The following is a 21,937-nucleotide window of genomic DNA, read 5'->3' on the forward strand; positions in this document are numbered from 1 at the left end:
ATGCTTTCCTCCCTGAGAAGGAGACAAAGCTTTTTATCCCGCATATACCCTGCTTCCTATCTTTGAACATGTTTGTGTGAGTATGTGCTTGAAATCCTACAGACAAATATCCTGCATTTTCAAAGAGGGGTCAAGAGACTCCCCCAGACCCAGCACTATAGTGAGGTGCTGAATTGATGCCAGCAAAACCTACCTGATGACATTTGCTAATGGTGAGGGGAAAAGCCTCTTTTTGTGAAGCAGCTAGCAGTGGCATATTGCGTTATTTACAGCATAAAATCTGTGCTGATCCTATAGGTCTCACTGTGCAAGATTAAATGTAACTCTAGAAAGTATGTCAAAAGAAGCTTCTGGCCCTGGCTGGTTTGGCTCAGCGGTTAGAGCATTGGCCCGCAGACCAGAGAGTCCTGGGTTTGGTCCCGCTAAGGGCACATACCTCAGTTGCAGTTTGTCTCCGGCCCTGGTTGCATGTGGGTGGCAACCAGTTGATGTGTGTCTTTCACATTGATTTTTTTCTCTCTCTCTCTTCCTCCCTCCCACCTCTATCTGAAAATAAATGCAAAAATGTCTTCGGTGAGGATTTAAAAAAAAGAAGTTTCTGGTCAAGATAACAGAGAAGGTAAATGCTGTGTCACCTCCTCCCACAAACACATCAAAATTACAACAAAACCACAAAACAACCATCATTCAGAATGCCTGAAGACTAGCTGAACAGAAGTTCTAAAACTACAGGTATACAGAAGAAACCACATTGATATTAGAAGGAGGGATGGAAACACAGAATGAGCCAATCCCACACCCATGTTTGATAGTGGTAAAAAATTGGGACAAGGAGAGATATCTCAGCTGCAGAAGTCGCCACTGAGAAATGAGGAATCCCAGCCCCACACCAGGCTCCATAGCCCTGAGCTCTAGTGCCAGCGAAAGAAATCTTCATAATTTCTGGTTGTAAAAACCAGTAAGGATTGTGGCTGAGACAAAGAGCTCATGGAGTCACAGGTGTTCCTCTTACAGATCCTGCACACAATCTTACTCACTGACGGACTCACTCACTCTGAGATCCAGTGTTGGGGCAGGAGCTCAAAAGGAGCCAGGGACATAGGAGGATGAATTGTCTGGCTTTAGCACAAGGGTTAAAGGGAAGCTTTTTCTCAGACAGAAGTGCTGGCACAGGCCACTGTTCCTTTGCTGAGCCCTCCACCTGCATGGGAAGGTGGGTGCCATACCTGAGTCTCCATCAACATGGCTAACAGTGTTCACTCTCCTTGGTGATTCCCTGAGACCCCATCCCACTCCACCCAACTTGTGGGCCCAGCCAAGCCATTTATGGTGGCTTTTCCATGTAAACAGCCTGTCTTGGCTCATGCTCCAGTCTTTCCTAAAATCTCTCAAAGGTTCACAAGCTCCAAACAAGCAGTATCTGGCTTCACATACCCTGTAAATCTTTTTAAGCAACCTCAAGCCCAGCACTAGTGGTTGTTGCCTGCAGTTCATAGCTTAGCTTCTCCCCGGCACCTCCATATCTGGAACAAGTGATAACCATCTTAAGAGCACCACATAGCTTATACCAAGTGGCCCTGGGGAAGGGTACAGGGAGCAGCTAATCATATCCTGTACCAGAGCCACTTATAAGAAGTTCCAGAACTAACACACCTGGTGGCCTGCTTTGGACCATACTACAGCACCACCCAACCACCTCCACAAACAATGCACCCAAAGGGCAGACTTGGCAGGTCCCAGAACCCTGCTAAAGCAAATCCTTCTCTGTAGAGTCAACCACTGCAAAACAGCTCTTCTAGTATAGTCATGGCCAGTCCTTACTACCAATCAGGCTAAGGGTCAATCCCTGTCAATGACAGGAAAAAAGCAATCAAGGCTCAAACTACAACAGGAGGACACACACAACCCACATTAGGAACACACCTGGAACATCAGTTCAGGTACCTAGGGTGACTGAGTCACTGAGCCCCATAGGACACCTAATACATAAGGCCACTCTACCAAGACAAAGAAATGTAGTAGCTCTACCTAATTCATAGAAACAAACACAAGGAGGCAGCCAAAGTAAAGAGACAAAGAAACATATCCCAAATGAAAGGACAGAACAAAACTCCACAAAAAGAACCAAACAAAATGGAGACAAGCAATCTACTAGATACAGAATTCAAAATACTGGTTATGAGAGATTATAAAGATGGAGACAGATTACGTGGAAAATTACACTGACCTTCCCCCAGGTCCAAACTGATATTACAACTAAATGCAGGAAAATCACCCTGAATGACAAACTGAAGACTAGCTGGAGAGAACCATTATAACCAAGGATGTAAGCTGGAGCCCACATCAAAACTGCCACTCACCTTGCCCTCTAGCAGAGGGAGGGTAGAGTGGGTAAGAGCTGCATGAGGAGAGTTTGGGGTTCATGGCTCTGGACAGAAGGGGAAATGAGCTGCCAGGATCCCTGTGTTGACTCATTCCCCATGATGCAGAAGCCATCTTTCTCAGGCAGAGTTCTCCCATCAATGCAACTTTAGCCTGGGTGGAAGCAATTTCCCAACCCATTGGAAACTCTCTTGCCCCACATGGTGGAGCTTACATCTGTCTGAGAACTACAACCTGGGGCTCATTAAGTGACTGAGACTAAATCAGCCTCCAGGAAGAGACAGAACTCTGGGTGCTTTAAGTCTGTGCCTGACTTGCTCCTCTGTTCTGTGCTAGTAAAAGCAGACCCTGGTGTTCAACTGGTCCTTAACATACACACCAAGCCCCAGCAGAGGAAGCAACAAGCTGCAGATTGCTGACAGCTCCAAACAGCATACTCAGGGCCAGTCACAAACATCATCTGTGATGGCACACTCCAAACACTGTTGAAGCAAATTGTGCTTTGTGTGATAAGCATCTGAACAGCAGACTGTACATTGTATTGGGGGTTGAGCCTCTTTGTCAGCCAGCTTGAGGGTCAAGCCCATCATGGATGACTAATAGCAATCAAGACTCAATTACAACAGGAGGGCTCACACAACACATACAAAAAACATTAGATCACCCAAGTGCAGTCACAAGTCAACTACTATGCAAGGCCATCCTACCAAGACTTGGAGTCATAGCAGACCAACTTAATATAGAGAAATAACCCAAATAGGCAGCCAAAATGGGGAGATAAAAATAAGCCCCAGATGTAAAAAGAAGACATATATGAAATGCAGATAAGCAATTTATCAGATATAGAGTTCAGAGTAATGATTATAAGGATGTTCAACAGCATGAAAAAAGATATAGAAACTGAAACACAGCCAGGTGGAAATTAAGAATGAAAGAGCAAAATGAATATATCGGAAGGAATAAACAGTTTAGAGGAAGCTGAAGATCAAATCAGCAAATTAGAAGATGGTAGGAAAAAATCATTCAATCAGAGAATCAAAAAAAAAAAAAATCAATTAAAAAATAGGACAGCTTAAGGGAGCTGTGATACAACATGAAATGTAACAAGATCTTAATTAAAATGTAAGAGAATCTTTTTTTTTTTTTTAAATCCTCACTCAGGATATTTTTCAATTTGTTTTCAGATAGAGTGGGAGGAGAGGGTAGAGAGAGAGAGACAGAGAGACAGAGAGACAGAGAGTGAGAGAAAAAGAAAAAAAAAACACTGATGTGAGACAGACACATTGATTGTCTGCCTCCTGCATGACCCTGACCAGGGCTGGGATGAACCACAATCAAGATATGTGCCCTTGACCAGAATCAAACTTGCAACTCCCTGGTCCATGGGCCAACACTCTAACCACTGAGGCAAATTGGCCAGAGCTAAAGAGAGAATCTTAAAAGAAGCAAGAGGAAAACAAGGTGTTACTTAAAAAGGAGCTCCATTAAAGCTATCAACTGATTTCTCAACACAAACATTAGAGGTCAGAAGGGAATGGCATGAAGTTTTCAAGGTAATGAAAAGGAAGGATCAGAAACCAAAACTGTCCTATCCAGCAAGGCTATCATTTTAAAATAGAAGGTGAAATAAAGAGGTTCCCAGACATAAAAAGGCTAAAGGAGCCCTGGCCAGTTTGGCTCAGCTGTTAGAGCATTGGCCTGTGGTCTGGAGAGACCTGAGTTTGGTTTCCGCTAAGGGCACATACCTCAGTTGCAGTTTGTCCCTGGCCCTGCGTCGTGTGGGTGGCAACCACTCGATGTGTCCCTTTCACATCGATGTTTCTCTCTCTCTCTCCCTCCCATTCTATCTGAACAAAATATTGAAAAAATGTCCATGGGTGAGGATAAAAAAAACAGGCTAAAGGAGTTTATTACCACTAAACCAGTATTGCAAGAAATGTTAAAGGGACTGCTGTAACAATAATAAAAAAATAGAGAGAGAAACACAGATATAAAGAATAAAAATGGCAATAATTTAGTACCTATCAACAATAACCTTAAATGTAAATGGAGTTAATGCTCCAATCAAAAGACATAGGGTAGCTGAATGGATAAGGAAACATGACCCATATATATGCGGTCTACAAGAGACTCATCTCAGAACAAAAGATTCACACAGGATGAAAGTCAATGGATAGAATAAATTTTCTATGCAAATGGAAACTAAAAAAAGCTGGAGTAGCAATACTCATATCTAATAAAATAGACTTCAAAATGCAGGCCAGAACAAGAGACAAAGAAGGTTACTACATAATACTAAAAATATCAATAGAACAAGAGGATATAAACCTTATAAATATATATGCACCCAATATAGGAGCACCAATATGTAGTAAAAATCTTCTGGAAGACTTTAAAAAAGATCGACAGCAATACAATCATAGTATGGACTTTAACACCCCACTGATATCACTGGATAAATCTTCTAGACAAACAATCAACAAAGAAACAAAGACTCTAAATGACACACTAGATAAGATGGAATTAATTGACATTTACAGAACATTTCATCCCAAAGCTGCACAATATATATTTTTCTCATGTGCACATGGGAAATTCTCAAAGAGAGATCACATAATAGAACACAAAATAACTCTCTACAAGTTCAAGAAGATTGAAGTCAAGCATTTTCTCATTTCAAAATGGAATGAAAATAGAATTCAACTATAATTAAAACACTCAAAAACATTCAAACACATGAAAGCCTAATAGCATGTTATTAAACAGTGAATAGATTACCAATGAGATCAAGAAAAAAATTAAAAAATTACTGGAAACAAATAAAAATGAACATATAACATCCCCAAATCTATTGGACACACTGATAGCGGTCCTGAGAAGAAAGTTCATAGCACTAAAGGCCTACCACAAGAAACAAAAAAATTATAATAAATGATCTAACCCTACAATTTAAAGAATTAGAAAGAGAACAATAAGAATTGTCCAGAGTAAATAGAAGAGAGGAAATAATAAAGATCAGAGCAGAAATAAATGATATGGAGTTTAAAAAAAAATACAAAAGCTCAATGAAACCAAGAGCTGGTCCTTTAGAAAGATAAACAAGGTTGATGAACCCTTAGTCATACTCATCAAGTAACAAAGAGAGGGCTCACATAAATAAAATTAGAAATGAAAGAGCATAATCAATGAACTTCCTGAACAAAAGCCATGGTCCAGATGGCTTCATAGGGGATTTTTACAAACATTCAAAGAAGAACTAATATCCATCCTACTTAAACTATTTCAAAAAATTTAAGAGGAAGAAATACTCCCAAGATCTTTTTATGAGGCCAAAATTATTCTAATTCCAAAACCAGATAAGGACTCTACAAAGAAAAAAAAATACAGGTCAATATCCCTGATGAACACAGACGCCAAATCCTTCATAAAATATTAGCAAATCGAATCCAACAATACATTAAAAAAATTATTCACCATTACCACATGGAATTTATCCCAGGGATGCAAGGATGGTATAATATTCATAAATCAGTAAATGGGATACACCACATAAACAAAATAAAAGATAAATATTATATGATCATATCAGTAGATGCAGAAAAGCTTTAGACAAAATCCAGGACCCATTTTTGATAAAAACCCTCAGCAAAGTGGAAATAGAGGGATCATACCTCAACATAATAAAGACCATATATTACAAACCTACAGCCAACATCATACTCAATGGGCATAAACTAAGAGTGTTTCCATTAATAACTGGAACAAGACAGGGATGTCCGCATTCACCACTCTCATTCAACATAGTACTGGAAGTCCTAGCCACAGGGCTCAGGAAAGAAAAAAATAAATAAAAGGCATCCAAAATGGAAATGAGAAAGTGAAACTGTCATTATTCACAGTTGACATGATATTGTACATAGAAAACCCTAAGGAGTCCACCAAAACACTACTACATTTAATAAATGAATCTGGCAATGTAGCAGGATACAAAGTTAAAATCCAGAAATCAATGGCACATTTATACACCAATAAAAACTCAAAGAAAGAGAAACTAAAATATAATAATAATAATAATAATAATAAAACCATCCCATTTACCATTGCAAACAAAAAATTAAGATACCTAGAAATAAACTTAACCAAGGAGGTAAAATACCTATTCTCAAAAAACTATAGGACATTGAAAAAAGAAGTAGAGGAAGATAAAAACAAGTGGAAGCACATACCATATTCATGGAGAGGAAGAATTAACATTAAAATGTACATACTACCCAAAGAAATCTATAGATTCAATAAAATCCCTATTAAAATACCAATAACATACTTCACAGATCTAGAACAAATACTCCAAAATTTATATGGAACCCCAAAAGACACCAAATAGCCAGCAATATTGAGAAAGAAGAACAAAGTAGGAGGAATCACAACACCAGATATCAAATTATACTACAAAGCCATTGTAATCAAAACAGCCTGGTACTGTCACAAGAACAGGCGTATAGATCAATGGAAGAAAACAGAGAACCCAGAAATTGGCCCATGCTATTACACTCAATTAAAACTTGACAAAGGAGGCAAGAGCATACAATGGAGTAAAGAAAGTCTCTTCAATAAATGGTGTTGAGAAAACTGAACAGGCACATGCAAAAAAATGAAAGTAGACCACTAACTTACACCATACACAAGAATAAACCCGAAGTGAATAAAAGAGTTAAATGTAAGTTGTGAAACTATAAAAATCTTAGAAGAAAATGTAGGCAGCAAAATATCAGACATTACACATAGCAGAATTTTCACCTATATATCACCTAGGGCAAGAAAAGAAAAGGATAAGTTAACCAATAGAAGTACATCAAACTAAAAAGCTTCTGCACAGCAAAAGAAACCAGCATTTATATGAAGAGGGAACCAAATATATGGGAGAACATATTTGCCAATGATACATCAAATAAGGGGTTAATTTCCAAAATATAAAAAGCACTCATACATCTCAACAAAAGGAAAACAAACAATCCAATTTAAAAGTGGGCACAGGACCTGAATAGACACTTCTCCAAAGAGGACATACAAATGGCCAAGAGACACATGAAAAAAGGCTCAGCATCACTAATCATCAGAGATATGCAAATTAAAATGACAATGAGGTATCACCCTACATCTGTCAGGATGGCTATCATCAACAAATCAACAAACAAGAGCTGGTGAGGACATGGAGAGAAGGACACTGCTGGTGGGAATGCAGACTGATGCAGCTGCTGTGGAAAACAATATGGAGTTTCCTCAAAAATTTAAAAATGGAACTGCCATTTAACCCAGTGATCCCACTTCTAGAAATTTATCTTAAGAATTCTGAAACACCAATCAGAAAGAATATATGCACTTCAATGTTCATAGTAGTGTTATTTATTACAGCTAAGAGCTGGAAACAGCTCACGTGTCCGTCAGCAGATGAGTAGTGAAAAGGCTGTTGTTCATTTACACAATGGGATATTATGCAGCTGTAAAAAAGAAGGATCTCTTACCCTTTGAGAGAGCATGGGGGGATCTGGAGAGTGTTATGCTAAGTACAATAAGTCATTCAGAGAAAGAAAAGTATCATCGGATCTCACTTATGTATGGAATCTTGTGGGAGACTGTTTGCATGGCATCCATTTTGTTATAATCTGCTCTGCCATCTCCTTGCCCCAAGGCAGGATATCTCTGCATACAATGTTTCTGCATTCCTTTAAGTAACCATTTACTCAGCCAGTTATGCTCTGTTTGTCTTGTTCCACCTGTGATATTTACATGATATTTACTTGAAATTGCTTCCAGGTGGTTACCACAAACATTGCTTGGCAACAAATGTTCTTGTTTTTCTGCTTCTTGCCCTATATATAGTGTGGATCTCCCCAGAATAAAGGAGACTTGATCAGAGCCCTGTCTGGTCTCCATTTCTGTGTCTCTTGTCCCTCCTCATCCTCACTCCCCCTCTAGAGTCCTTGTTGCTCGACCTGCGGGACGGGTCAGAATCTAATCAACAAAATAAATTCATGAATAAAATAAATCCAGAGACATGGAAGACTGAGAAACCTCAGAGAAAAGGGGTTGACGTGGGCAGGAAGAGATAAACCAAAGAACTTATATGCATATATGCATAACCAATGGACACAGACAATAGTGTGGTGAAGGTAGGGGTGTGGTACTGGAGTGGTGGGTAGGAGTTCTATGGAGAAAAAAATGTAGGGATGTCTATATTATCTTCAACAATAAAAATAACTTTAAAAAATAAAGACTATTATAAAAAACAACAGGAACTAGGAAAATGGCAGCGGAGTGAATGGAAGCTACACAGACGATCTCCCAGGACCAAACTGGAATTACAACAAAAATAAAGACAAATCCTCAGGAAAAAGCAACCAAAAAGCAGCTTGGAGGACCACATATCCAGGAACACTAGCTCAATCCTGGTAGGCTTGTGAAGATGCGAGAGGTGGCTGGGAGTCTACGGTCCGCAGTGGCCTTGGCTGGGACCTATGGTGGTCTTGGCAGGGACCAGTGGCTTTGGCTGGGACCTGCGGCCTTGGCTGAGAGCTGCGCCCTCAGCTGGGAGCTGTGCCCTTGGCAGGGACCTGCGGCCTCCAGGCAAAAAAGCTAGAGGATAACTACCATTCCCTGGGTAGAAACTCTAACCAGGGAAGTTAAGACTTGACAGTGGTGTTTAAAGTGGGTCCTCCCTGCCTCATCCAAACCCAGGAGAAGGAGCCTCAAACAGCAGAACAACAACACCCACAAGGAAAATTTGGCAGGCTCCAAAGCCCACTGTGATAGCCAAAATGGTGAAAAACAGAAACAAAAGCCAAATGAAAGAATAAGAGACCTCTACTAAAGATGAGATAAATGAGGTGCAGTTAAGCAAGTTAACAGAAATAGAATTCAGAGCCATGATCTTGAGGAAGCTCAACAGCATGTGTCAGGACATAAGCACTATGAGTAAAGACATAGAAATGTTGAAAATCAACCAGTTGGAAGTTATAAACCACCAAGAAGAAATGAAGAATGACATATCATAAATAAAAAAACACATTGGAAAGTCTAAATAGCAGAGTAGAGGAAGCTGAGGACTGGATCAGTGAATGAGAAGGTAGGGTAGAAAAAAATCAACCAATCAGAAAACCAAAAGAAAAAAATAATTAAAAAACAGGAAAACAGCTTAAGAGAACTGTGGGACAACTGGAAACGTAATATTATTTGCATCATAGGAGTCCCCAAAGAAGAAGAAAATGAGCCAGGGTTAGAGAATATATTTGAAGAAATAGTGACAGAAAACATCCCTAATTTGGTGAAGAAAGAAGGCATTCAAGTTTAAGAAGCACAGAGAGCCCTAAGTAAGAAGAACCCAAAAAGGCCCACACCAAGACACATAGTGATCAAAATGCCAAAAATTAAAGACAAAGAGAGAATCTGAAAAGCAGCAAGAGAGAAGCAACAGGTTACCTACAAAGGAAACCCCATAAGGCTCTCAGTGGACTTCTCAACAAAACACTACAAGCCAAAAGGGAAGGACATGAGGTAATCAAGGTCATGAAAAACAAGGATCTGAATCCAACACTACTCTACCCAACAAGGCTATCATTCAAAATAGAAGGTCAAATAAAGAGCTTCCCAGACAAAAAAAGGCTAAGGGAATACATTAGCACCAAACCAGCACTGCAAGAAATGTTAAAAGGATTGCTGTAATTAGTAGGAGTAATATGAAGAAAAATATAACCACACTAAACAAAAATGGCAATAAATAAGTACAAATTAATAATCACCTTACATGTAAATGAATTGAATGCTCCAATAAAAAGACACAAAGTAGCTGATTGGATAAGAAAGCATGACTCATCTATAGGTTGTTTACAAGAGACCCACCTCACAACAAAAGATTCACATAGGTTGTAAGTGAAGGGATGGAAAAAAATCTTCCAAGCAAATGGAAAGGAAAAAAAAGCTGGGGTAGCAATACTCATATCTGATAAAATAGATTTCAAAATAAAGGCCATAACTATAGACAAAGAAGACCACTACATAATATTGAAAGAATCTATCCAACAGGAAGATATAACCTTGATAAACATATATGCACCCAAGATAGGAGCACCAAAATATATTGAAAATATTCTGGAGGACTTGAAAGGAGAAATCGATAGCAATATAAACATAGCAGGGGGCTTCAACACCCCTCAGACATCACTGGATAGATCCTCTAGACAAAAAATTAGCAAGGAAACAGAGACTCTAAATGAAGCATTAGTCTAAATGAATTTAATAGATATCTACAGAGAACTACACCCCAAAACTACAGAATTCACATTCTTCTCAAGTGCACATGGGACATTCTCAAAGATAGACCACATGTTCGGACACAAACTAAGTCTCTACAAGTTCAAGAAGACTGAATTCATATCAAGCATCTTCTCAGATAACATTGGCATGAAACTAGAAATCAATTGCAACAACAACATGCACAGACATTTGAACACATAGAAGCTAAATAGCATGTTATTAAACAATGGATGTCTTACCGAGGAGATCAAGGAAGAAATTAAAAACTTCCTGGAAACCAATGAAAATGAAGACACAACAACACAAAATCTATGGGATGCAGCGTAACCAGTTCTGAGAAGGAAGTTCACAGCACTACAGGCCTACCTCAAATATCAAGAAAAATCTCTATTAGACTATCTAACCTCACAACTTAAAGAACTATAGAGCAAACAAAAAGAAAACCCCAGAGCAAATAGAAAAAAGGAAATAGTAAAAATTAGAGCTGAAATAAACAACATAGAGTCCAAAAAAACAATTCAAAGTATCAATGAAACAAAGAGCTGGTTTTTTGAAAAGATGAACAAGATTAATGGACCATGAGCTAGACCCACCAAGAAACAAAGAGAGAGAACCCAAATACACAAAATCAGAAATAAAAGAGGAGAAGTAACAACTGACACCACAGAAATACAAAAGATCTTTAACAACTACTATGTACAATTATATGGCAACAAATTCGTCAATCTAAGCAAAAAGGACAGATTTCTAGAAACACATAATCTCCCAAAACTGGACCAGGAAGAGAGAGAAAACTTGAACAGACCAATAACAACAGAAGAAATTGAAGATGTAATCAAGACTCTACCAGCCAACAAAAGCCCAGGCCCAGATGGCTTCATGGGTGAGTCTTACCAAACATTCAAACATAAAACTAACACCCATTCTCCTCAAACTATTTCAATAAGTTCAAGAAGAAGAAAAACTTTCAAACTCGTTTTATGAAGCCAGCATAATTCTAATTCCAAAACCAGAAAAAGACACTAGAAGGAAGGAAAACTACAGGCCAATATCACTGATAAACATAGATGCCAAAATCCTGAACAAAATACTAGCAGAGGAGCTGAATAGACACCTCTCCAAACAGGACATAAAAATGGCTAAGAGACATATGAGGAAATGCTCAACATCACTAATCATCAGAGAGATGCACATTAAAACAACAATGAGATATCACCTCACACCTGTCAGAATGACCACCATCGACAAATCATCGAACAACAAGTGTTGGCAAGGGTGTGGAGAAAAGGGGACTCTAGTATACTGCTGGTGGGAATGCAGACTGGTGCAGCCACTATGGAAAACAATATGGTGTTACCTCAAAAAATTAAAAATCATATTTCCATTTTACCCAGTGTTCCCATTTCTAGAAATATACCCTACGAAGCCTCAAACACCAATCAGAAAGAATATATGTACCCCCATGTTTGTAGCAGCACTATTTACAATAGCTAAGATCTGGAAACAGCCCAAATGTCCATCAGTAGATGAATGGATAAAAAAGCTGTGGTACATATACACAGTGGAGCACTATGCAGCTGTAAGAAAGAAAGATCTCTTATCCTTTGAGACTACATGGAGGGACCTGGAAAGTATTATCCTAAGGAAAACAGAGAAGGACAAGTATCATATGATCTCACTTATTTGTGGAGTATAATGAACATAACAGTCTGAGGAATGGGGTAGTCTCAGAGACGTGGAAGTGGGGTACAGGCTGATAATCCCCAGAAGAAAAAGTGGTGGGGAGAGATAAACCACAGAACTTAAATGCATGTATGGATGAATAATGGATGTGGACAACAAAGCTGTGGAGAGAGCAGGGAGGGAGGGGGCGGGGGGAATCAGTCGGGGAAAAAGGAGAAACATCTGTAACAAAAATAAATATATTAATTAATAAAAAAATAAAATAAAACATAATTAAGTCTAAATAGAAAAAAACAACATTGGTTATAAGGATGTTCACTGACTCAGTGACTTTTTAATATTATTGTGGCCAGTCATATATTAAAAAATATAATGTCATAAAAGACCCTTGAGTGGATGGATAACGTTCTGAGGCACCATTTAGCAGTGGCTTTTCCTTAAGAAGAGTGAGCAGTTTTCTAGTCTTGTCTTCTACAGCATTTAGAACTTGGTGAGACTCCCCGAGAATAGTTAATAATGGTAAAACCTATTTGCTTTTTAAAAAAACTTTAGGTAGTCCAAAAACTCTTATGGGTTTGATATGCATTATCTTATTTAACCCTTGAATATCCAAATATTGAACTTGCCTGAGGCTACATGGTTAGTGAATAGTAGAACTCTGCTTGAGTCTTCTGACACCAAGCCCCTCTCCCAACAATAGGCTGTAGCTGTGGGTTGTTACCTTATTCATAACTTTCCTCCTTAAGGACCTCTGCAGCAGGCCCTGCATGGGCTCACCATCCCACCGCAGCTGCACCCAGCGGAAATGCTGCTGTACCAACAAGTCGGAGCCCTGGAGGCAGGCCTTGGCAATGGTGCCCATCAGAAAGCAGTTCTCATGAAAGTAGTAACATTCTGACATTCCGTTTCCTAAAACAGGCCATATTATGGGACACATGAAAATTACAATAAGTCAAAGAAAGAACATGAAGTATATAGTGTTCATGATCTCATAGGAGTTGCTTTTCAGCATGATCCCATTTCGCCACAATCTTTACCTTTCTGAAAAGTGCAGGGGCTTTCAGTGCTGCGATTTTCCAGAGGTGCCAGGAAGTCTCCCAATAACTCAGACAATGAGGATTTTTCCAAATTCTCTAAGATGATGATGATTTTCTTGTTAACAGGAGTTTGTTTCACTGGGATCAGATAAGCTGTGGTCAGAAATGAAATTGAGTGGTTCAAGCTTTTATAAAAATTTATATGAATTGGCAAAAATGACCAAGTCTGAAGATTTAAAGTGGTAGCAAAGATGTGACATAGTAAGAATGCTCTTAAATTGCTGAGGAAGTATAAGGACTTTGGCAAACAGCTTGGCACTGTTTAATACAGTTGAAGATACACACAACCATCCAATATGAGTTCCACAACAGATCCTAAATGGAATCAACCCAACTGTCTACCAACAATAGAATGGATAAATAAACAGGAATATATTCATGCAATGGATATTAAAGTGAACAAATAACCACAGCAACAACACAAAGGACTGTCACAATAATAAATTAAGACACAAATTACAAAATGATACATACTATATGATTTCATCATGTAAAGTTCAAACATAGGCAACATTACATATATAATTTAAGGATTAATACATAGGCAGCAAAACTATAAAAAAAAGAAAAGAAATGATTATCACAGCAGACTAATGGTTACCTGTAGAAGGTAGGGTTTGTGTACATGGACAGGGACCCGTGGGCACATTCTGGAAGCTGTGAATATTCTATTTCTTGGTCAGTGGTGAAATTATTACTTTGCTTTAAGTTATTCATTGGTCTATAAATATGTAGGTAGTATATATTTGATAAATGTATATTTCACAATATAAAAGGTAAAAACTCCTTATATGACCTTTAAGTTGCACATATATAACAAAATATTCATAAAACTATGGAGCCAGGACCACAGAGAAATAAGCAAACACATCCTTTCATTTTACAGGTCTCAGAGAGGCCACTGTGTTGTGACTAAAGTTTCAGAACAGTGGTAACAAAAGACTAAAATCTAGGACTTGTGAGTCTTATTTTAGTGGTCCTCCCACTAAAGATGGAGAGAATAAACTGCATGTCTACCCTGAATGAAAGAGGGAAAGTAAATGGAAGATTATTATATGTAGAAAACAAGTAAGTCAGTGGACAAAATGTTGTTGAAACAGTGCCTCACACCCACTGAACACACAAGTGTTAATAATATTGCAGTTAAAATGGATATAGTATTTTACTTCCTTTATACCAATGAATTAATAAAAAAATTAGAATCATTTTTTAATTGTTTAGAAGATTTTAAGAGCCTCTGTCTTAGCTAATTTAACCTTGAGAAAAAATATCAATACTTGAGTAATTCTGTCAAGATTTCCACTTTTCACAAATACTCTTATTTAAAATAATTTTTCTTTTTTGATTTTTAGAGAGAGAGGAAGTGAGAAGGAGAGAGAGTTATACATACCAATGTTAGAAAATATCGATTAGCTGCCTCCTGCATGTCCCCCACTAGTGATTGGGCCCACAACCTGGGCATGTGCCCTGACCAGGAATTGAACTGACGACCTTCTGGTGCATGGGTCAATGCTCAGCCACTGAGCCACACCGGCCAGGCACATATACTCTTGATAATATATTATACTCCATCCCTCCTTGTTACTATGAACACAATGCATTCTCATTTTCAAAAGAACTGCTTGAACACTGTAAGTGAATCTCTTCTGAGACTGAAATGAGCTTTTCTGTATGCTATGAAGCTTTAAAAATTAGAAGACTAGAAACAATAACAGCCACCTCTCAATTTAGTTGTATTCGTGGGAGGCCATTACACTAGTGTCTGGTGTATGCTGGATCTCCTTAAAGTTATTCCAGTAAAAAGTGTTAAAATAGTATGTGTCTCAGTATTCAAATGTTCTCCCAGGAATATACCGAATATGGAAGTATGATAAATCTATAGTTTGTTAAAACAACAATGATAAACTAACAAACCAGTAATAAAAAAATAGACCAGGTTGGCATGGTTTATGTATCTGCTTTCCTGTTACTAAGGACTAAAGGTTTTTCCTTGATTAGTGTTAAGTGTCTGATTAGTTCTAATGGCCCCAAAGCTTCTGTATCTACCCAGAATCTATCTGTAGGAACATGTAACTGCATTTCAACAAATGTTTATCCAGTCCCCCTCACTGTATGTCCTATGCTAAAGTGCCATGTCTTATTGGAGGTGACTAATTCTAACTGGGAATGTAGCATTTTAAACTAAACTATTATGAAGAATGACATCTTAACAGGTGTACAGATTAGGAGAAGGCTGTCCAGGTGTAAGAAATGGATAAGCAGAGAATAAAGGCTGGGCAGAGCTCAGTCCTAGAAAGTCAGAATAACTGTAAGGGTGGCATGACAGTGACCTCAAAGTGGATACCCACCTCCAGTCAAGACTGGTTGGGAGCTTGGTGTGGCGCCACACTGGCGGAGTGGGATCAAGCAGAGCTGTGAGCAGCAGCACTGTGGGCTGTGTCCTCCCCAGGGCTGCACCGTGTGGTCACCTGGGACCCATCCACAGAGGCTCTTACTTAATCGGTCTGTGCTGGGCCTGGAGTGTAGCCAGGAGTGAAACCTGCTGCTATGAACATTACCCGACCACAAATTGAAAAGCAGAAGACCCAAAACATCATGTTGGGAGGGAGAAACTACTGGCTCTGGAATTGGTGGAAGTCTTTCAGGAGGGAGATAAACAGGATTTGACTCCTGTTTTGAGATCTCACTTTGATGTGAAGAACTGACTGGAGAGGAAAGAAACAGATTTTTATTGCTGAAGTGAAGGCAAGAGGCAATGGGCACCTCATCCAGGGCCAATGCAGAGAATGAAAAGGCGTCTCGAGAGAGATCAATAAGGATCAGTGGTAGCTGTCTTGAGAGGGATGGAGAGGAAATACCAGTGACAACCGCAGTTCCCACCAGAGAAGAGATTGTGCAGTGAATGCAGACAGAGAGCACAAGGATCAAGAGTGCACTTGGGGTAGGGGTAGGGTGCTAGTTTATGTTTCAGACCTGATGTTCTTGATGAGTATGAAGCCCCTCTGAGATGCCCAGCAGGTGGTGGGACATGAGGATGGGAACAGTGAGGGAGGATTCAGGAGTTTATAGGAAAGAAATAAATGAGTTTATAGGAAAGAGGCAGCAAACTCATTCTACTGGGCCCACAAGCAACGACTGAGTTGCTAATAACTTAATTAATCCCATGTTTAATGGACAATTTGTGCCCTAGACAGGACTGCTGGTCATAACAATTGTGTTGGATTTCCCGCTCATCTTTGTTTCCCTTGGTCTCCCATGGGTACCAACAAGGGTCAAATAGACAGGGTTTCTCCAGTGAAAAGCTTTGTCTTCAGCGCTGCCAGCCTCATTTCCTCCATTTTTCAGTAACACCTATTTCTCCTTCTGACCATTTAAGTTCAACATCCTCAAACAAGTTAGTCCAAAGGCAAATTTTATTTTAGTTGAGAAATAGCATGTGTCTAGTTCAGGTTATTTAGCACAGATTCAGGTCTACTATCTTAACCAACCACAGAAGCAGGAAGTCATTATAGTTTCCAGGTTGAAGGGTAACTTCTGATCAGGGTTTATGGAGACAAAAGAAGGCTACCCACTCCACATTGGAACTGGAGAGTCCTTCTGGCCTGGTGCCAGAAAGTTAACCATCTGGAATCCCTTTGCCTTAGGCTACTTCAAAACCCTATTTCTGAAACTTACCTTCTCTATTTTGCCCTATTTTTCTTCCAACTTCATAAGCTATGTCAACCTTTCTCCTCTCCTGCAGGTTAATTATCTTAAACAGACACCCCTTGACTAGCTCAGGACTATACTGAAGTTTTTTTTTCTTTACTGATTTTTCGAGAGAGAGGAAGGAAGAGGGAGAGATAGAAACATCGATGAGAGAGAACATCGATTGGCCGCCTCCTGCATGCCCCTCACTAGGGACTGGGCCCACAACCTGGGCATGTGCCCTGACCGAGAATCAAACCAGCAAACTTTTGGTGCATGAGTTGATGCTTAACCACTGAGCCACACCAGCCGGGCTACACTGCAGTTTTTAACACCCTTGTATTAAAAGTTCTGAATAGTCAGTCCTAGAGCAACACTCATTGGTTTAAAAATATTTAACATATCATTTATAGTTAAATTCAAACTCCTTTGTCTCTAGGGTAACCCCAAGCCTACAGTCTTCCCCTTGGGAAGAGAAAGCAGGCATCTTTAACACTGTCTACTTTAAAAAGGACTCTACTGGGATGAGGCTCTGAGAGTCTGAGAGTCCAGATGAGGAGGAAGGGGCAAGCTTTGGAAGAGCCTCCTGTATGTAATGCAGGATCCAAGGAGGTGAATTCAGACACATAGATGCCAATGAGCATACTCTCCTCCTGTTATTACCCTAATTCCATCTTCATTACGTCTAAAAGAAGAGTTCTCTCAGGAATTCAAAGTATTATTTTAAAATACTAATCTAGGGTTTATTTATTTTTTTACTACTTATTGTCACATGTAATTTGAAAAAATATCTGTCTTGCTAACTTAACTTCGTACCTTACACTGAGGCAAATTTTGACCTAATTGCAGTATGTGTTCACAGCCTCCTTACCACACAACAGAGGCATGTGGCACAGCTGTCTCTCATGAAAAGCAATATGAGAAGAAAGATGTTATTTTAAAATAAACACAGAATAACTCTTGCTTGTATAAGTGCTGGGTCATTCTTTTTGAAATATTTGTTTGTTCTACCTTCTTTCCTTCACTGGTACCATTTTTAATTTTTATATAAATTTTAAATTATTAAAACTAATTATTTAAAATATGTTTGCTACTCTTATATTTTTTGCTTGTACATTTTATTTATTCATTCTCTGTCCACTGGCTTTCTTTGACAGATTCACAGAGAGGAACAAAGAAGGTAATATATGTGCTGTGCACAATGGAATATAAAATTCAACATTCTAATCTTTGCCCAATCCAAGTAGTTTAAATCTCTTTCATTAGAAAAAATAAGGTTAAAAACCAGGAGTAACCATAAAACACCTTATGAGTCAATGTATTCCTTACTAGTAGCAATGTAATTTGATCAATTAAATTTCTTGTTTAAAAAAGCAAGAGAGTAACTGATAGATAATTCCTATCTCTTCATTACTATAAAGCTTGAGTAGAACAGCCTAGGAATATCTTTTTCTTTTCTACTTTGTTCTTTTCCATCACCAAAAGAACATCCCTGCTTTTGACTTTCTGCACTATAAAAGAAGTGACACCAACCCATTGATGGATCTTGCCCCCCTGGTTAATGAGATTCCCTGGCACTGCTCAGAAGCATTTGGTGTACCCGTCTATAGTACTTAAAGTGTACATTCTCCATGATCTCTTCACTGAGCAACAGAAAATGGTGGTGATGGTGGAGGGAGTTTTAGGAGCAAGAGCATGGTCAGAGAGAGGGACAGACCATAATTTTCTTGACATAACACTCAGAGAACTTTGGTTTTTATTCTGGAATCATTGAGATATAATAGAAGGGAACTTTATGAGCAGCTTTGCATTCTAGACTGAGCCCTCTGAGAACTGGTAGAGTGAATGTAGAACAGGAGATAGAGACAACAGACAGAAACCAGAGTCAACAGAACTCAGGACTAAATAGATGTAGAAAACAAGGCAAACAGGAATTGATGATAATGATCAGGTTGCTAACTTGGGCAACTGCATTCAAGGTCTTAGCACATGAACTTTGTGTTCATGTCTTACTATTGTTATTACAAAGAAAAGGAATATATTTAATGCTTATAAATTATAGATCTTTTACTTATTTATAATAATTACTTATCTCCAAATACAGAATAAAAACTCTATCATATTTGGAGATGACACACAATTTCCTACATAAGAAAGTAGTTAGAGTGGAGATTTTTGGGGCTTAGTCTACTGTTCAAAAACTTCATTTTGTATATACTGTACAGCATGGTGACTATAATTAATAAAATGGTATTGCGTATTTGAAAGTTGCTAAGAAAGTAGATCTTAAAAATTCTCATCACAAGAAAAAAATTTAACTATGTATGGTGCTAGATGTTAACTAGACTTATTGTCATGATAATTTTGCAATATATACAAATATTAAGTCATTATGTTATATACCTGAAATTAATGTTATGTATCTCAATTAAAAAATAAAATAAATTTAAAAGAACAGTTCATTTTTCAAATCTAATTAACTCTATCTTTATGCCCTTTCATCAACTACTCCGATCAGCTCCTGTACTCTCTAAACTTACTTTTCTGCCTCCATGCCAAGCAAATTCTTCTAATTTCTGACACCTAAATATGACTAGCATTTTCTTTTTCTTTGCCCATGCTATATTTCTTGTATTAGGAGATTCACCAATTTATTCAGCATATAATCATTGGCAATCAGTGTGCAAGGTGAAGTAAAAAAAAAAAAAAAAAGCTACATTACTAACTTTCAAAGAGTTTACAATATAACATGTTGGCAAAAGCCCAAATAATACCCTCACTGCCTTGACCTATAGTTAGGTGGGCACAGAGCTATAAACAGTCTACTGCTGTTCATTAAAGGGAGTTATTGTATCTGGAGGGATCAGAGGAGCTTTCATTTGAGATGTCCTTAGAGCATTTTAACAGGGACTTTTCCTGTCATTTCCAGAAGTGCAGAGACCATATCTATTTTAGTCTGCACAATATATATAATACTTTGCATAGTACCTGCCATGCAGTATCCTTAGTGTGTGTTCATTCTAAACTTCTAGATGAAAACTGCAGCTTGAATAAAGACACGAAGAGTGGAAAAACAAAGAACATGTAAGGAATCAACACCATATTTTGCTGGAGCATAGACATCTACTAGGAATAATCAGATATTCCAAAGAAGAGTTACAAATGGCCAATGGGTAGATGAAAAACTTAACATTATTAATCTTCAGAAAAAATGCAAATCAAAATCACAATGAGGTATCACCTCATGCCTGTAAGAATAGCTAGCTATTATAAAAAAGACAAGAGATGGTGTTGGCAAAGATGTGGATAAAGGGCACCCTTGTGTACTACTCGTAGAAATTTATGCAGCTACTATGGAAAATAGTATGGAAGGTCCTCAAAAAATTCAAAATAGAACTACCATAAGATTCAGCAATTCTGCTTATGGGTATATATCCAAAGGAAATGAAATCAGGATCTTGAAGAGATATCTGTACCCCCATGTTTACTGCAGCATCATTTACAATAACCAAGACATGGAAATAACCTACAACAGAAAATGTCACACACACACACACACACACAGTGGAATTTATTCAGCCATAAGAAGAAAATCCTGCCATTTGTGACCACATGGATGGACCTTGAGAGCATTATGCTAAGTGCGATAAGTCAGACAGAGAAAGACAAATACTGTATGATATCACATATGTGGAACCCAAAAAAGCTAAACTCACAGAAACAGAGAGTAAAATTGTGGTTGGCAGCACCTGGGTGGATGAGGGAAATGAGGAGATATTGGTCAAAGGGTACAAACTTTCAATTATAAAATGAATAAGTTTCGGGGATCTAATGTATAGCATGATAATTATGGTTAACAATATATTATTATATATTTGAAAGTTGCTAGAAGAGTAGAACTTATATGTTCTAACCACAAAAAAAGAAATGGTAATTACATGAGGTGATGGCAGTATTAGCAAATGCTATGGTAGTAATTATTTTGCAATATATTTAAGTGTATCAAATCAATACATTGTACACCATAACCACACACAATGTTATTTCTAGATAAAAAATAAATAAAGGTCAAATAAGCAAATCATGTGGATCAGTATTCTAGGATGGATGGCCTTTAATGGGATCGACTTAATTCAGCAGGCAATGGAGGGATGTGGGGGGTGGGCAAGAACCACAGAGAGCTTTTAATCAGGGTCTGGTGGCCTCTGAGGAACATTCAGGGTGGAGAAGCAGCAGGCAGAGCAACCATTTAAAGGAAAGCAGACATGGGGAAAGGGAACAGAAAGTAAGATGATGCCAGTGGGGATAGGCAAAAATGCACACAAAGACCAACTTGGCAGGACATAACCATGGACTGGCTATGGGACAGGGAAAAGGGGTTCATGAATGAGAGGATCTTGGGATTCTGTGTGGTCCTCATATTGCTTTCAAAGTTGAAATAGTTGCCCTGGCTAGTTCTGTTCAGTGGTTAGAGAATTGGCCTGTGGACGGAAGGATCACAGGTTTGATTCCCTACCAAGGGTGTGTACCTGGGTTGTAGATTCAATCCCAGGCCTGGGTAGGGAAGAGTGCAGGAGGCAACCAAACAATGTGTCCCTCTCACATCATTGTTTTTTTCTCTCTCTCTCTCCCTCCCCTTCCCTTACTTCCACTTTCTCTAAAAAGCATTGGAAAAATTATTCTTGGGTGAGGATTAATCAAATAAAGTTGGAATAGTTGACAACACTGAAAGAAAAAAACCCTACATTTTTACATAAAAACCCAGATTTCTGTCTTCT

At 38.5% G+C, this 21,937-nt stretch overlaps 1 protein-coding gene across 1 annotated transcript in view; it reads right to left on the bottom strand.

The window, feature by feature from the left end:
- The window catches only part of CTTNBP2 (cortactin binding protein 2), a 236,069-nt gene that overhangs the window by 50,578 nt on the left and 163,554 nt on the right, over window positions 1-21,937 (bottom strand). Inside the window, exons 15-16 of the mRNA XM_036246679.1 lie at window positions 13,413-13,565; window positions 13,097-13,284 (exon numbers count right to left, since the gene is read on the bottom strand). Of these exons, the coding sequence (XP_036102572.1) occupies window positions 13,097-13,284; window positions 13,413-13,565 (341 nt within the window). The remainder of the gene's footprint in view (window positions 1-13,096; window positions 13,285-13,412; window positions 13,566-21,937) is intronic.

Source organism: Molossus molossus, unplaced genomic scaffold (assembly GCF_014108415.1).
Source record: "Molossus molossus isolate mMolMol1 unplaced genomic scaffold, mMolMol1.p scaffold_m16_p_7, whole genome shotgun sequence".
Lineage (NCBI taxonomy): Eukaryota > Metazoa > Chordata > Mammalia > Chiroptera > Molossidae > Molossus > Molossus molossus.